Source organism: Bubalus bubalis, chromosome 12 (assembly GCF_019923935.1).
Source record: "Bubalus bubalis isolate 160015118507 breed Murrah chromosome 12, NDDB_SH_1, whole genome shotgun sequence".
Classification (NCBI taxonomy): domain Eukaryota; kingdom Metazoa; phylum Chordata; class Mammalia; order Artiodactyla; family Bovidae; genus Bubalus; species Bubalus bubalis.
In genome coordinates this window covers 6,501,571-6,518,969 of record NC_059168.1, presented here as the reverse complement: position 1 = coordinate 6,518,969, position 17,399 = coordinate 6,501,571, and the positions used below count along the sequence as shown (strand labels likewise).

General features: G+C 48.2%; 1 protein-coding gene across 50 annotated transcripts in view; it reads right to left on the bottom strand.

Annotated features, from left to right (window-relative positions):
• The window catches only part of MAP4K4 (mitogen-activated protein kinase kinase kinase kinase 4), a 149,771-nt gene that overhangs the window by 36,827 nt on the left and 95,545 nt on the right, over positions 1-17,399 (bottom strand). For all 50 annotated transcript variants that reach the window (XM_025260724.3, XM_025260729.3, XM_025260737.3 and 47 more), the window contains 9 exons: positions 16,057-16,182; positions 14,738-14,848; positions 12,025-12,115; positions 11,484-11,614; positions 10,595-10,649; positions 8,750-8,828; positions 4,346-4,521; positions 2,664-2,736; positions 752-962 (listed from right to left, as the gene is read on the bottom strand). In XM_025260724.3, coding sequence (XP_025116509.1) covers positions 752-962; positions 2,664-2,736; positions 4,346-4,521; positions 8,750-8,828; positions 10,595-10,649; positions 11,484-11,614; positions 12,025-12,115; positions 14,738-14,848; positions 16,057-16,182 — 1,053 coding nt within the window. The remainder of the gene's footprint in view (positions 1-751; positions 963-2,663; positions 2,737-4,345; positions 4,522-8,749; positions 8,829-10,594; positions 10,650-11,483; positions 11,615-12,024; positions 12,116-14,737; positions 14,849-16,056; positions 16,183-17,399) is intronic.

Below are 17,399 nucleotides of genomic sequence, written 5' to 3'. Positions count from 1 at the left end.
ATAAACTACTGTAAGTGAGAAATCCAAAGCTGTGAAGTATACAGTAAATGGCAGTCAGGAAAAGAAATTAAAAATTAAAACAAATTAAAATTAGATTAAAAAAGAAAAAGGGTCTTTTGAGCCTCAAGTGAAATATAGGGAACAGTGTCTCTGAGAAGTAAAAAGGAAGAAGGCCTAATAATCACATTACCAGTGTTGACAGTCTCTGAGTTAAAGGAGCCTGTGGTACAAAAAGTGTCCCCCACAAGGACTAACCCCACACAACCGCCAGATTACAAAACAGCACTTGTATTATGCCCAGTGTAATTCTTTTCTTTATCCTTCCCTCTTAAATGTATGTCAAGTGAAGGCATTTGTAGAAAACAAATGTTTTCCCTGTAGAAAGGTCTAAAAGTTCTAGGGAAATACTTATGACACACCAACTTGGACCCCGGGGCCAAGAGTGAAAGTGAAACGAGGTCAAGGCTGAGCCAGGAGACTCTGACCGCAGTGGACACGGCCTCCACTGACCCAGGGTGATGCCACCCACGACCTGCACAGAGAGGATGAGTAACGGGGCAGAGCAGGTCCCTAAGACCATACAAGGGAGAAAAACATTCCTGGGGCCTCTGGGCGTGTGCGGTCCTGCCGGAGGGAATCAGCGCGCCCGGAGTGGCCAAGCCGGGGTGAGGACCATGGAGAACGGCCCTCAGAACGCCGGGATGCCCCTGGGACTAGACAGCGGGACCCGGCTCGAACACTGTCCTTCTACCTCTTCCAGCCGCCGCCTCTGCTCCTTCTGCTGCTCGATCCGCTTCTGCCTCTCCGCCAGCAGCTGCCGTTTATACTCCTCCTGCTCGCGGAGCTGCTGCTCCTGCAGGAGCTGCTGCCTCCTCAGGGCCTCGGAGCGCTCCTTGTTCTCCTGCTGGAGCCGCAGGAAGTCCCGGCGCAGCGTCGACTCCCCCGGCACGTTGACGATGGAGCTGAGGGAGGAAGCAGGTGAGGGGCTTTCAGGGCCGCGAGCCAGTCCATGTCCACATCTACATCCGCTGGGCTCCTCCCGCCCCGAGACCTGGCAGACAAACTCACGGGGATAACTAAAGCCTACAGTTAAATAGCATCACCTCTTCTTTCATCTGCATCATCAATACCTTAAAACTCAGTCCTGAGTTTTAAGAGAGATAGGACATCTCTAGGTAGGCTCTGGAGAAGGGAATGGCCACCCACTCCAGTATCCTTGCCTGGAAAATCGCACGGACAGAGGAGGCTGGCAGGCCTCCATGGGTTCACAAAGAGTCGGACACGACTGAAGCGACTTAGCACCCACAGTTCAATAGCATCACCTTTCATCTTTCTTTCATATGGTCATAAATACCATAAAACTGTCCTGGGTGTCTGATTTGACAGGAGGTATCTAGGTAAGATTCTCACGTCCACTCAAACTGTGCAGTGGAAAGCTGAAGCCACCATCTTCCACCCGTTGTTGGACCCTCTGTGACCACCTGACTTCCCATCAGGAACAGCATCATCACATTTCGGGCCAGACAGGTAGTCACAACAGAGTTACCGTCAGCACGTACCGATCCTCACGTTCTCATCTGGTCCCCTGCTCCCTGCCATGTAACCCTCTCACTCTCTCTACTCCCTCTCGCTCTCTCTACTCCCCAGCCCAAGGGGTCCCAAGGATGCACCACTGCACAGGGAAATTGAACCACATCCCTCCCAGCTGGTCTCCCGGGGGAGAGTCATTTCTCTACTCTCAAACCCCCAGAATCACATGGCAAAGAAATCTTCCTCAACTGCCTCTTCCATTATATCATGTCCCTAACTCCAAACAATTATACTGCTCGTGCAATCAGTTCACATTGCTCTAAAACTTTGCCTCAAATGGATTACAATCTTTCATGTAATTACAAAAAGATACGATGGAGTTTTCCCCAATAAATTCTCTTCTGTCTTGATATGCTCTCTTCAAACATCCATTCTCTGCACACGTGGTCTCTCAACCACACTCCCGGCCCTCCTTGTGTCCAGCTAGTCGGCTACATTGGACATCAGGCAGACAAGACCATTATTAAAGCTTTTAAATCTTCTCTTCCTTGATTAACGAGTCACTATGAGGTTCCTGCTACCAAATCTTCCATCTTCTGCTTCCCTGTGTCTTGGGGAGCCAGAGAGGGCCAAAACAGACTACAGAATGGATCAGTCCAGAAAGCATCCTCATAAAGGCAGTGAATGCTGGTGACCACACGGGTGGGAAGAGGAAAACCAACCAACCAACCAACAGACAGACGTGTGTACTGGGGAAGACTGTAGTGTTTTCAGTGGAGGCCCTAAGTAGCATGTGAGCAGGACAATTCAGTTTGGGCAGGACTGGGTCACACGCTACAAGACGTTTTCCACCCACACCTCCTGGAGCGAGAATGGCCATGGGTGAGCTGCCCTGCCCCAGTCCACCCAAGCACAGCTGCCCACTTCCAAACCGTGGGGAGAGGAGGCAGCACAGTCTCAGCAAAGAATCAGCAGGGAGCTCCAGAGCGGGGACAGTGTTTTACAAGAGTCTTTGAAAGAATGGAAGGAGGGAAGATATTAAGGCATTTTCAGAAAAACCGACGACTCCTTCACATGACAAGGGCGTCTCCGGCAACCCTAACCCCAGCAGGGACACAGCGCCCTGTCCTTACCTGGGCTCGCCCTCCTGCTCAGGCGCCTCCTCCTCCTCTTCCTCACTCCCACTGTACTCATACTCGGTTTCATCTGTAAAGAAAAGGACAGGATGAGCGGGTTGTTCACAAATGGCGACGCTGCATGTAGGGCAAGCACCTCCGAAAGCATCACTACTGAGTATAAACCACAGATTCTTGGAGAAAACAGTGACGAGTGTGGGGAACTCGCGGAGAGGAGGACCTTGACGGTGAGTCCCACTGTGATGGGTGCTCAGGCCCTGGGCCAGCAGAAGAGCTGATTCCCTTATACGCGTGACAATCCCTTGTGGGATGCTCGGCTCAGGGGGTGCAGGGCTGGGCGAGGGGCTACAGAAGCCGCGACATGAAAGAAAAATGGGCCATGAGCATCAACAAATTCACAAAGTCCATTTTGATGTCAAAACAAAAAAGACAGAGATTTAACTGCCTAAACTAAGGCAATAAAAGAATATATTCAGTTATTTTTAGCACTTAGGGATCATCTTAGACAAAAGCAGGCAAAAGTCTGCTGGATGGAGAAAAAGTAGGTACTCAGAGCAGAAAACCAAAATCACATGTTCCCCAAAATTATAAAGGTGAAGTAAATCAGGCAGAGGAAGACAAATACCATATGATATCACATATTTGTGAAATCTAAAAAGATGATACAAATCAACTGATTTACATGCAAAAGAGAAACAGAATCACACACACAGAAAACAAACTGATGGTTACCAAGGGGGAAAGAGAGGGACAGGATAAATTAAGAGTTTGGGATTAGCAGATACCACAACACACCGGGTGCTAAGTCGCTTCAGTTGTGTCCGACTGTTTGCAACCGTATGGACCGTAGCCCACCAGCCTCCTCTGTCCATGGGCTTCTCCAGGCAAGAATACTGGAGTGGGCTACCATGCCCTCCTCCTCCAGGGGATCTTCCCAACCCAGGGATTGAATCTGAGTCTCTCACGTCTACCTGCATTGGCTGGCAGGTTCTTTACCACTAGCACCACCTGAGAAGCCGCCAGATACACACTACTATATATAAAGTAAACAACAAGGGCCTACTAAACAGCACAGGGCACTATATTCAATATCCTGCAACAAACCATAATGGAAAAGTATATGAAAAAGAATATATATATATATATATATATATATATATGACTGAATCACTTTACATCAGAAATGAATGCAACACTGTAAATCAACTATACTTCAACTAAAATAAATAAGCTAATAAGTATAAAGGTGGGACCAGGGAAAAACTGATGAAAGAACAGCAAAAGGAGACAAAAGCACAGGCTTGTCACAGCCCCACAGCAGCATCAAGCTCTGGAAACCCCTGAGCAGGAGAGAAGCGTGTTAACAGACCAATGGTTGACACGTGCGGCCCACATGCCGAGCTCTGCATGGCCCACACAGAGCGCAAGGCCCCCAGCACAGTGGAAAGCACCGCCATCAAGATGTGACCTGAGGTGACGGCATCATGTACTGACCGGCCGCAGGGCCCCGCTAGCCGGGGTCACCACTGCCGGAGCCAGGCTGGCCCCTAGACCAACCTGGTCTAGGCACTCAAGCCCGGGCCAGATGAGTCCAAACTCGAGTAGGAAAGGAATAACTTACTCTGATTGGCAAAAAACTAAAAGAATATTTAAGATGAGAATAAAACCAGACTTCATACCTTTCTCTCCTCTCTTCTTCCTGGTCCGGTCTATATGGTCCTTAAGCTGGATTCTAACCTGCCTTTCGTTCGGCTGATCCCTAATGAAAGGATGCTTCAGAAGCTGCTCGGTGGAGGGCCGCTGCATGTAATTCTTCACCAGGCATCCTTCTATAAAACTAAAAAACTTCTTGGACCTAAAAGAGAAAGTGAAAAAAAGATCATCAGATTTCTACCATGAAGAGCAAAGCTCCAAAGTATCAGTAACTTACAAGCTGGTACATGAGACGGGGCTTCAGGATTCACTATGAGCAACGCTGCAAGTGCGCGGGGATAAAACAGGAAAGAAGCAGCGACCCTGGGGGCCAGAGCATCACTTCAACACAGTTTAGGAATCACGCTGCACACGGGGAGCCGCAGGAGCAGTGGGAGTTAATGTTGCTTGTTGATCGTGGAATCGGGGAGGAGGAAAGCGAGTGCAGGAAGGTCCTCGCTAACTTAAAGGTGACAGAGGAGAGATGGTGGATCCTTACAGACAAGGACAGACACAGAGCGAGAGACGGACCCAAGTAAGTGATTTGAGGCTCTGGATCTTGTTAGGGTAACATGTCCATCAGTTTTAGGCTGAGTTATGCGTCAGCTCTCTACCCTTAATGTCACTGTTTAGCCATTAAGTCATGTCCAGTTCTTGCAACCCCATGGACTGTAGCCCACGAGGCTCCTCTGGCCACGGGATTTCCCAGGCAAGAATACTGGAGTGGGCTGCCATTCCCTCCTCCAGGGGATCTTCCCGACCCAGGAATCAAACCGTGTCTCGTGCATTGGCAGGCAGATTCTTTACCACTGAGCCACCAGAGAAGTCCTGAACTTAATGGACAAAGGCAGAAATAACAGTGCTGAGAAGGGCAGTGACCCTGTTGCCAACATCTACCCTACCAGACACTTTATTTTTGCTCATTTCTCCATTTCTGTCTTATGGTGACCCCTCTGCGGCCTCAGCGGAGACACTCTCAGCCACCCTGTTATTGGAGACTCAGCTCAGACAGCTTCCTGTCCATAAACCTTTCCTGGCAACACTGCACCACACACGCCCTAAGCCAGGAGCCCTTCATTTGGGGCTCTCTGCATGTAACACACTGCACTCTTCACATTTATGTCTCTGTCTCTCCTGGTTTATAACCATACAGGTCAGGACTGGTTCCCGCTTTCCCATTTCTCAGCAAGGCCCAGCTCTGAGCATGTCAACTACAATAGGTGTGCAATAAATTTTTGTTGAATGAATGAGTTATTCAGTCTTTAAAAATGTGATTGAGAGAATGAGTTCAGTCTTTTCCAGTTACTTCATGCCTTAAGAGTTCTTTCTGTCCACCTGAAACTATCACAACATTATTAACTGGCTACACTCCAATGTAAAATAAAAAGTTTAAAAAATAAACGAATAAAACGTAACAACAAGAACCTACTGTATACCACAGGGAAACTTTGTGTAATACTCTGTAATAACCTAAATGGGAAAAGTATTTGAAAAGGCAGGTATCAGTTCAGTCGCTCAGTCGTGTCCGATTCTTTGCGACCCCATGAATCGCAGCACGCCAGGCCTCCCTGTCCATCACCATTTTCCGGAGTTCACTCAAACTCACGTCCATCGAGTCAGTGATGCCATCCAGCCATTTCATCCTCTGTCGTCCCCTTCTCCTCCTGCCCCCAATCCCTCCCAGCATCAGGGTCTTTTCCAATGAGTCAACTCTATGCATGAGGTGGCCAAAGTACTGGAGTTTCAGCTTTAGCATCATTCCTTCCAAAGAACACCCACGGCTGATCTCCTTTAGAATGGACTGGTCGGATCTCCTTGCAGTCCAAGGGACTCTCAAGAGTCTTTGCGAACACCACAGTTCAAAAGCATCAATTCTTTGGCGCTCAGCCTTCTTCACAGTCCAACTCTCACATCCATATATGACCACTGGAAAAACCAAAGCCTTGACTAGACGGACCTTTGTTGGCAAAGTAATGTCTCTGTTTTTCAATATGCTATCTAGGTATATGTATATGAATAACTGAATCACTTTGTTGTACACTTGAAACTAACATGATAATTGTACATCAACCGTACTCCAATATAAAATTAAATATTTAAAAAAAAACTGGAAAAGAGAGAATCAGTTCTACTGTCTTCTATTTGTACTCAGAACTTACTATTTTCGTTCAATCCAACAAATATTTATGTGTCAACAATTTACATTTGTTTATGCTGGGCTCTGTAAGACATACACATAGGAAACAGTGTATGTATATTCAATAGAGGATGTATAATCAAATTGTGAGGAAGAAAAAAGAACTGAGACAGTGGAGTGGGTCCAATGTCAAGAAAAAGGAGGATATTTAACCTTCCCAAGAAAAGCCACCATTCCAGAGTGACAAGGCAGCAGAGTCCAAGCGGGACAGTGAATTGCTTTCTGATGCTGCAATGAAAAGTGGAAAGAGTTAAAAGAACTAGGTCAGGGTCAAGGCAGAGAAGGGCCCTCAGTCACTTGAAGAAGCTGTGGCCTTGTTTTGTGGTTAAGGAGGAATGCACAGGATTCTACACAGCGGTAGAGGAATGCTACGGCACATGGATTCCCAAACCCCAGGGCCCAGGAGGATCATCTGGGGAGTTTACTAAAAATACAAATGCCTGGGTCACTCCTCAGACCTTCACACTGGAGAGTTTGAGGATGGAGCCCTAAGGTAAAGAATTCCAAAGGGCTTCTCACGGGCCATGTACAGATTTAACATCAGAGAAACAATCAGCTACGATATAGTCTTTAAACACAACTGTCAGCTTCTGCTGAGAATTCGCTGATCATTTTCCAAAGGCCACTTCTGCCAAAGTGGTCATGGAAATTCACAACCTGTGGACAGGAAGACTGCATCCGTAAAGGAAAAAGGCCTTCACGTTTGTGACCCTCTCGACCCTTTCGAACGCCCGGGGAAGCTGAGGCAGTGATGTGAACTGCTGAGAATGCGTCTGATCCAGCTTAGCTCAAGGCAGTCTGATGAAAGAGCACGGGAGACTCCACTGTTACCTACACATGTCTCTCTATTTCACCGTGCTGTACACAGCGGTTGACCCACGCCTGCAAGTCATGGACGGAATAACCGACTGACTTACAAACTGTGAAAATACCCTGAAGACGGCGCATAAACTCCCTTCAGTAAAATCTGAGAAAAAGCAAAGAGAAAATGAGTGTTGTTCAGTTTAGCGTGAGCCGGATAGCGTCACCCAGCCCGCAGCTGACTCCCTAGTGACACCTACTGTTCACACGTGGTTTCCAGGGCTGGCCACCCGTGGGCGCACATGGCTGTCATGTTTTAATACAGGAGACCAACTGGGGCTCAGTCGTTGCCTTAAAGAACCTCTCCAAGAACTGCTAAGTGGGACGAGACCACCTTGGTTCCCTGGAGCTGAATGTGGTGAAATAAAGGATGAAGGGAGAAGGAATCTCGCCAGCAGGTGAAAGGGGGAAGACAGGAAGACAGAGGGGAACAGAGGAGAAACGAGGGTGAAAATACATGCGCGTGTCTACACCGGTGGACTAGAGGGACTCTGAAACAGGGCACCCCAACCCCCAGACCCATACCAGTCCACGGCCCATTAGGAACCAGCCACACAGCAAGAGGTGAGCGGCGGGCAGGGGGATGAAGCCTCCCCTGTATTTGCTGCCGCTCCTCATCGCTCTATCACCCGAGCTCCACCCCCTGGCAGATCAGCCACAGCATGAGATTCTCAGAGGAGCTCGCATCCTGAATGTAATCACCCCATGCTCATGAATCACCCCAAAACCTTCCCCCCAACCCCAGTCAGTGGAAAAACTGTCTTCCATGAAGCCGGTCCCTAGTCCCCAAAAGGTTGGGGACCGCTGCTCCAGGACACCAGAGGACATGCCCCCGAGAAGAGCAGACCTAACAGCTGCTGAAGTACAAGTGTTGGCTCCTTGCGACCTCATGCACTACAGCCCGCCAGGCTCCTCCGTCCAGGGAATTCTCCAGACGAGAATACTGGAGTGGGTTGCCATTCCCCTCTCCAGGGGATCTTCCTGACCCAGGGATGGAACCCAGGTCTCCTACACTGCAGGCAGATTCTTTACTGTCTGAGCCACCAGGGAAGCCCATTACACTAAGAGGTATATTTAAATATTAAAACTGAACCTTTTTTAAAATATTGTGTTGGTGTTTCATAGAGTCACTTGGTGCTATTTTTACCATTCGAGGACAATGGATCAAGAGGAAAAAAAAAACATTAAAAACTAAAGCAATACACTTTGTAACACTGACTTCTGTGTTCTTTGGCAGTCAGAATGGCCAGGATTCTGTCCTGAAGTCAAACTAAAAAGGAACACTTTTTTTTTAAAGGAAGAGAATGACAACAACAAAGCACGTGCATCTTACCATTTTTTGGACTTCAGCCGGGGAGGAGGATTCCGGGGGATGAGAAACAGGGCTCTCATGGGATGCATGTCGCAGAGAGCTGGGGAGAGGAGAGGCGTGTCAGTTATGCACTCAGTCACTCGGTCTCGTTTCCGGGACCCATTCGGGGCATCACATACTCTGCCTGCTGTCCTATCGACTTGCTTCATGTCAAGCAGCCTGCACATCTAGTTATGCAGCTGAGAACATACCCCGAACCCCCCACTGAAGCACAGCAAAACACGAGGAGGACCAGAGCAATGAGAAGAACAGACCATTTCGAACAGACACTGGAAAGCATTCATAAATCAAAGATAAATACTGATTCAAAGTCCTAAAGGAGTTAACAGCTTAAGTCAGCTATTGGACGACAACAAAAATATTTTTATTTTCATAGGACTGTCATGAGGATTAAATGAGATGCAGCTGTAAAGGCCTTCACACAATGCCTGAACTCAGGAGTACTAGCAGGCATGTCCACTGCTTACGAGTGAGTGTTCCTGAAATCGGGGAGTGATGGGATTGTTTAATTTTGTTCGATGACTGTTTACCCTCTGATCACTGGCCCAGTGAAGGCGTGAGAGGTGCACTTGGACACACAAGTATGTCACAACAGGTATTTCCGTGTGTTTATTTACCTTCACAAGCACCTTACAAGACAGCTGGGAGATAGGGCCAAAGAAAGGAGGGTGCTGTTCCCGCTGCGAAAGGGAACCGGACAAAGCATGGGGCAGTCCTGCCCCATCTCAGCCCCTCGGGGGACACGATGGAGCACAGGGTGATCAGCACAGACGGCCACTTCTGCAGTGCAACCAATCCCTAGCTGGGGGCAACCTGGGATCATTCATTCAACAAATATTTAGTCAGCAGCTATGTACCAAATGTTATATATTCAAGGGGGACCAGCAGAAAATAATGGGTTTCTTTTTTTCCTCTGCTCTCTGCAATTCTACTCTGTTGCTAAGTCACTTCAGTCGTGTCTGACTCTGTGCAACCCCATAGACGGCAGCCCACCAGGCTCCCCCGTCCCTGGGATTCTCCAGGCAAGAACACTGGAGTGGGTTGCCATTTCCTTCTCCAATGCATGAAAGTGAAAAGTGAAAGTGAAGTCGCTCAGTTGTGTCTGAGTCTTCGCAACCCCAGACTGCAGCCCACCAGGCTCCTCCGTCCATGGGATTTTCCAGGCAAGAGTACTGGAGTGGGGTGCCATTGCCTTCTCCGAGTCTACTCTATTCCTCATTAAAAATCAATTTCACAGAGTTGTCACTGATTTAATCCAAAGCAGAAGCAAAATTTCACAGGTAATACCAAAAAAATAAATAAATAAATTCCATGGATAAAAGGTTGTGCCTCTATTTTTAAAGTTAAAACATAAGTAAAATGGAAATTTCCTGTGTTAGGACCAGTTTCACTGAATACTAAGTTCAAACTATAAAAAGAAACATTATTGCCTATTACTGTGTGTGTGTGTGCATGCTTAGTCCTGTCCAACTTCTGCAACCCCATGGACTGAGTCCACCAGGCTCCTCTGTCCATGGGGTTCTCCAGGCAAAAATACTGGAGTGGGCTGTCATTATCTGATGTCAGAGTAAATCCAGGTCACACATCTAATTACAACTTAAAAGGCCCATGAACCTCAGGGAGACCTTCAGAAGGACTGATGTGTGCCAAGAACTCCTTTCACATCTAAAACTCCACTGTATTTATGATTCCTTCATCTGAACGCCCCACCAGGAACAACTCCATCATGAAGCCACTGTTTCTGAAGCCACGAGACCAGGTTTACGTTGCACAGAACTGGGCTGACAAGGCAGGCAGGCTACTTACGGGGAGCGCCTTCAGCCATCTCAATGGCAGTGATGCCACAGGACCAGAGGTCACTCTGCAGAACAAAGCAGACATTAGGGCACCATCCTCACTGTGAGGCCTGGGACTCGCCACCACTGGGCATTCACACAAACCACATACATGCATTCTTGGGGGGTACGAACCAAAAGGAAGTTTGCCAAGAAATTACGAGCACAAACACATCTGGAAGAACACCTTCCAAGTAAATAAATGATCAGCTCATAAAGTTCAGTCAACTCATGAAGAGGGTGATGGAAAAGCTATACAATCTGCCTTGTATTATACAGCTTTGTAAAAAGTTATGCAATAATGATAATAATGATCGTTAATTAGAACCACTTGCCGTACCTACGATCCAACTCTCAGCCACAGTCTGATGATCAAACAAGACTTTTCATCAGGACCAAGAACTGCATTATTGACACACGTCTCTAGAGGTCACTCTCAGAGTTTGAACACATTTGTGACCAAAGCAAAGGTGCACAGCTCTTTAGCAAGACTGAAATTTCACAAGGTGCTTGCTATGTAATCTGACAATATTTCTGAAATAAGAAATACCTGATACTCTTCAAATTAAAAAGAACAGTAAACAGAGCAGAAGCACTGAACTGACTTGGGACAAAAAAATTTCTGAGACTGAGAGTGACCCCTCCCACCTTGAAAGCAGCACCTGACTTAGAACAGAGCTGATGTAGAAATGGACCACACACACACACACACACACAAAAAGCCTCAAAATACTGTCCCGGCAGATGTGCCCTACAGCAGGAGTCCATGCGGTCCTCGCTGGAGCAGGGACGGGGACGTGGGGGCAGAACCCATGCCCAGGACCGGCACAGCCCACAAGGCCAGGCTGGCGGCACCTTACCCTGTAATCGTAGGTGGCGTCCGGGTTCTCGTCACAGGCAATGACCTCAGGGGCCATCCAGTATGGGGTGCCTATGAACGTGTTCCTCCTCCCCACGGTCCTGTCCAGCTGGGCACTCACCCCGAAGTCCACTGCGGCCAGAGGAAGGAAGGAAAGGGGACCACAGTGAGCAAACCAGTAAACAACAGGACGCAGACACGGAGCAGAGCAGGGTCTTCAGAGTAAGCCACACACCAGCACGGCGTGGATGCGCGACCCTCCAGCAACACAAATAAGGAGCGCCCCTCCAGAGCCAAGTCACCATAAGGCCAAGATGCTCGACCAGCCTGGGGGTTTCCCCAGGGGCCTGTACTCACAGGTCCCTGAGTTTACCACAGAGACCACCAGAGGGACTGCTGGGGGAGTCTGGGGCATGGATGAAGTGGGCCTGGAGCCACGCTAAGAGGTAAGCCTGGCTCCCACTTCTCCAACAGGACGGAAGGGGAAACGGGGGTGATGCCAGCAGAGGACTGCACCCCAGCGGGCATCAGATCACACTTACCCAGCTTCACCTCTGCGTTCTCGGTCAGCAGCACATTCTGGCCCTTGATGTCGCGGTGGATCACGTGATGGATGTGGAGATGGGCCAGGCCCTACAGGCAAGACACAGAGAGATTTACTTCTCTGATACTGCCAGTGAACAGTCCAGAATGCACCCCTTATAATATTCCATGGTTCAGGGGTTAAGAATTCATCTTCCAATGCAGGGGACACGGAATGGATCCCTGGTCAGGGAACCAAGATCCCACATATCACTTAGTGTGGCCAAAAGATTAAAAGAAAGAAAGAAAGAAAAAAAAAAAAAAAACATTCTCTGGTTCTTCCCTGGTGGTCCAGTGGTTAAGAATCCACCTTCCAATGCAGGGGACGCAGGTTCTATCCCTGGTTGGGGAGCTAACATCCCCACATACTGTGGGGCAACTAAGTCCACGTGCCACACCTAAGACCCAGAGCAGGCAAACAAACAAATATTGAAAAATAAAGTGCACACAGAATTCAACTTCAGTGGGTGTCCAGCAAGGTATCATCAGTGACACCATAAAGAGACACACGCCCAGTCCCGAGGGGCCAGGGCCAGGCTGAGGGGAGCACTACCAGTCTCTAGCTTTTCCCGAAGGCGCGTTTAGTGGCCATCTGCAGCGTCTCTCCTGCAACGTGTGCTATTTGTGTACGGGATGGTTGTTTTCCCACGCTGCACGCCCACCGTGCAGCGGGTGAGCCTGGGGGGATGTGAGCCGCATGCATTCCGGGGAAAAGCAAGGGTGAGAGTGGGCTTAAGGTCTGGCCCTTGAACCCAGCCTAGTTTTCCCACCAAAGAGCCACAAGCTGTGAACTACTGACTGACCCCACCTCTACCCCACGGGTACAACCGTCGTGCCATCCACAGAGCTTCATGTGCCAATCAAGCATCTTTCTTTTTCTCCCAAGGAAGTAAGCCCTAATGGGCACACAGCACTTTTTGATGACCTCGTGTCTGGAATGAAGCCCAGAGCATGCCTCTGATGAGAGGTGGTGGGAGAACAAAAACGCAGTTTGCATCCAAATATGGTCAGAAAGACAAAAAGGCAGCATTCTCACAACTCTACTTGTCCCGACTTCTGCCAGAGAACCTAATAAGCAGCTGCCTCCCAAGGCACAACTGACCTATCCAGTCTAAGATGCGGCAATTGAGAAAGGGTAGATGAGAATGCACTGTTTACTTGATTTTTCGTGTTAAACATTTTAGTGGGGTTTTTTATTGTTATCATGGGGCTTCGCAGGTGGCTCAGTGGTAAAGAATCCACCTGCCAAAGCAGGAGAGGTGGATTTGATCCCTGGGTTAGGAAGATCCCCTGAAGAAGGAAATGGTAACCCGCTCCAGTATACTTGCCTGGAGAATCCCATGGACAGAGGAGCCTGTCGGGCTACAATCCATGGAGTCACAAAGAGTCAAACACAACCGAGTGACTAAGCAACAACAACTCTGCTTTCAGGACACTGCAGGGGCCCACTCACTGAAGTCCCCCACAGCGGCGGGAGGCGGGGGGCGTAGTCTCACAAGTTAAGGCTCCTTTAGTAACCACAGAAGAGTTCTCATGCTTTTATAATGAAATGTGAATGTGATGGTACAAAGACAGGTCTCCCACCTCTCCCTATCCAACTAGTCGTCTTAAGAGAATTATCTATTTTCAAGAGCTCTGTAAACAAAATAAAAAGAAATTCAAACTGTCGCCATGAATTCTAGACAGCATTTTTAAAAACCTGCAGTCCTCTGTGAAGCTTAAACATAAATTTACCTATACATAAAAAATAAAGTAACAGGGTTTTTTTACAATTAGATTCCAATTCAATTCCATAGTCTTTATTTTTCAAAATGTGGTCCGTAAATGAAATCCAACCAAGTCATTTAAGTGTGTGATTTACAGGTAAAGTAGAGAGAAAACTGTGACAGAAGAGAGGAAGCCCACGGGCAACTCACAAGCAGTTTTCAAATACATTATTTTCAGACACACTGCGCTGGCACAATGGCTCCACTACTGAAAAGAATCTCAGAAGCTGCGAACATCATTTGGTAGCTCCCAAACTGGCTCAAAGACCATAAACCAGCTTTCCAACTGGCTGTAAATAACATTAAACACAAGAACTTTCCCTCGTAAATACTGCAGCAGATTCTGTTAATGCCAAAGCCCAGAAGATGACTCTGAAAGCCAGCATTTAGCACCATTAATACTGATTTACAAGCTCAGACACAGGATTTCCATAAACAACACAAGCTAAAGATTATTTCTCGTCCTCTGCACTCTGATTTTCTTTTGAATAACTGCAGGATGAATTCAGGGAAATAAATTACATTAAAAACACACACACACACAACTATTTTAAGTCTGGTTTCTTTAGATACAGGCCAGAGTCAACATCGTGATGTGGCTTCAACTGTCGAAGCCAACTGGCTATACGGAACCCTTGGTTGTTGTGAAAAGAATAATCTGTACAGTGGCAACTGATGCTGGGAGGATTGGGGGCAGCAGGAGAAGGGGGATGACAGAGGATGAGGTGGTCGGATGGCATCTCCGACTCGATGGACATGAGTTTGAGCAAGTGCTGGGAGCTGGTGAAGGACAGGGAAGCCTGGCGTGCTACGGTCCACGGGGTCACCAAGAGTCGGACACGACTGAGCGACTGAACGACCAGCACAAGCAGCAAATGCAGAGAAAGCGGAGCTGGGGGCGGCCTACCCGCAGGATCTCCCTGGAGATGTAGGCTATCCAGTCTTCCTTTAGCGTGTTGCCCTTGGTGTTCTTCACCAGGTCTGTGATGGATCCGGCCCCACAGAACTCCATAACGAGCTGCAGGGAGACAAGACACGGGCGCATCCCGCCGGCGGTCAGAGCACCGCAGGCGTCAGCACCCTCCCCGGGCAGGCCGGGGCGGTCCAACTCCCGCCCTTTTCCTAAAAGGCGATCACTGGGCGAGTGATCACTGTGGAGGCACCAAACTCCTGAGAGCGTATTCCACCACCCCATCTCCTGGGCAGGCACACGGGTCCAGGACACTGGGGTCCTCACTCCACAGCACAGCCTGGGCAGAGGCCCTGCAGCCCCTGTCGCCAGAGCACAGGCACAGGTGGGCCGTCTGTCCTTAACCAACACCCAGTCATCAGAAGCCTGACCCAGATACTCCCCAACAGGCGTCTCACTTGCCAGCATCAGAAATGTTCTATTTTCCACAACGTTGTGATTCTCCAACTATTTTATGTTAACTGGGGTGGAAGACTAATTTTAAGCAACACAGAACTTTTCACTAGACACACTTTACAATACTTAGATGTTTGAACAATATGAACAAAGCATATTTTTAAAGTACTTAGAAAATGAACTATTCTAAAATTTTAACTATGTTTAGATATGGGTAATAGAAATAAAGGTATTTTTTTCCCCTTTAAAACTTTCCTAACTTTGCAAATATTCTACAATGACTTAAAAAAAAAAAAATCAGAAGAATATTCATTTATCTTCCCGCTCTGTAAATCCAGTACTTTTGGTAGAATTAATGTGATCACTACAGAGCCAGCATTATCTCAGTGTCACATCTTGAACCATGTTCAATAAGAGGTGAGGTTGAACATGTATAAGTTCCACGAATTTACCCGAAATTCACCGCTCTTAGTAAATCACAGAACTAAGCTTGTTGTCTTGCAGCTTGTCTCTCACTCCCACGGAAGTAAAGAAAATGCATGTTGCTGAGATGCTACACTAATTCCATAAAGTTTTTATCATACTGCTTTTGATTTCAAGCTCCTAACTTCCTTGCTATTTTGCGTGTTTCCCTTGTTTCTCACTGTGCCACCTTATTCCCAAAACACAAACTCTTTTCCCTGCAACGTGAAATCAACACCAAAATAAACATTCAGGATGCCTTCCACTGAGAAGTCCAGGGAAGATACCAGACTTTACCCCTCTGCTTTTCTCTCCCCTTCCTCTGGAAGGTTCTTAATGCCGTTCTAGTACAACCAAAAAGGAAACCCCACAAAACATGCAGGAAGACGCTTGCTTACCCAAAGCTGGTCATCGTGCCCTGGGGGGCTCTTTTTAATGAAAGCACCGTAATACGTTGCAATATTTCTATGATGAGAATATTTCTTCAGCATATTTATCTCCAGTTTGATTTCCTCCTCTTCATCCTTAAGAAAAAAATAAAACATGCAGTGTCTGAATGACAGGCATGACTGGACTTCCTCCACACGCAGGCCATCAGAGGGTCCCGGCCCCTCCAACAAGGGAGACAGTTGCTGTGACCTTTGCCAAGAACTGGGGGCTCACCCTCTGCAATGTGATCACAAGCTCAGCAAACAAGACAACAAGAACACAAGGTAAAGATGAACAGGCAGCAGAGGGCATGTGCGGACCAGGCTCCTTCGCTGACCACGTGCCCCCAGGCAGCTCATTCTACTTCTCTGAGCCTCAAGTTGCTCACCTGTAAAAATGGGAGGAAAGGGGGGAACAACTGGCCAATATTATTTCGACCGATTACCAGGAAGGGCTGTTTCTTTTCTAGAGAGCACTTGTAAGTACAAACTGTCCAGAGCATTTAAGGCGGAGGAGGTTCACCTCTGAGAGCCTCTCACAGGAGCATCCCCGGGGTCGGGGCACAGGCAGGGGCTGAGCCCAGGAGCCCTTCAGTCCTGAACAGGGGGCTCCCCCAAGAGATCAGGCCAGGCAGGGGGCCCGGAGACAAGCACCACTGGGTGCTGGCAGGTTGTCCTGGACTGGGCTCACTCCCTGGCCTCTCACTACTCTGAGATGAGATGAGCAAAGCAAGGAAGGAAGAGCCTGTGAGGGACAATCAGAGCGGGCGCGCAGGAGACAGGTGGTGATACAAGTCACTCCTGTGAGTGTACCAAGGTCCCCGCTTCCTCGAGGCGTCCTGTCCCCTGCTGAGCCTGGACACAGGGTGACGCCAAACACCTTCAGGGAGTCATCTGAGGGAAGACTACACACAACCAACAGGACGGGAGGAGAGCAAAACGGAAGAGAGAAAATAAGAGAGGAAGAGAGGAAGCAAGCCTCGGTTAGGAAAGAGACGTTTGAGGGAAGGTGAAGAAGAGCTCTGAGAGAAGCTTTGTATAGCCAGACCTCTAGAATTCCCTCTGCTTCATGTATTTTCAACATGAAGTGATGAGCAGTTCTCTAAGACCTCCTGACTTGTCTACACTGACAGGCTCCTTCCACTTTAGTGCTGCCCTTCCCTCTCCATGGAAGACTGCGAGCCATGGAGGTGCGTGTGTGTTCATATGCACACACACACACACACACACACACACACACGAAACCTACTGGTGCAGCCAAGCATCTCCAGGAACCTTCCATACAGCCTCACAGAATGAACCTAAGTTTGATT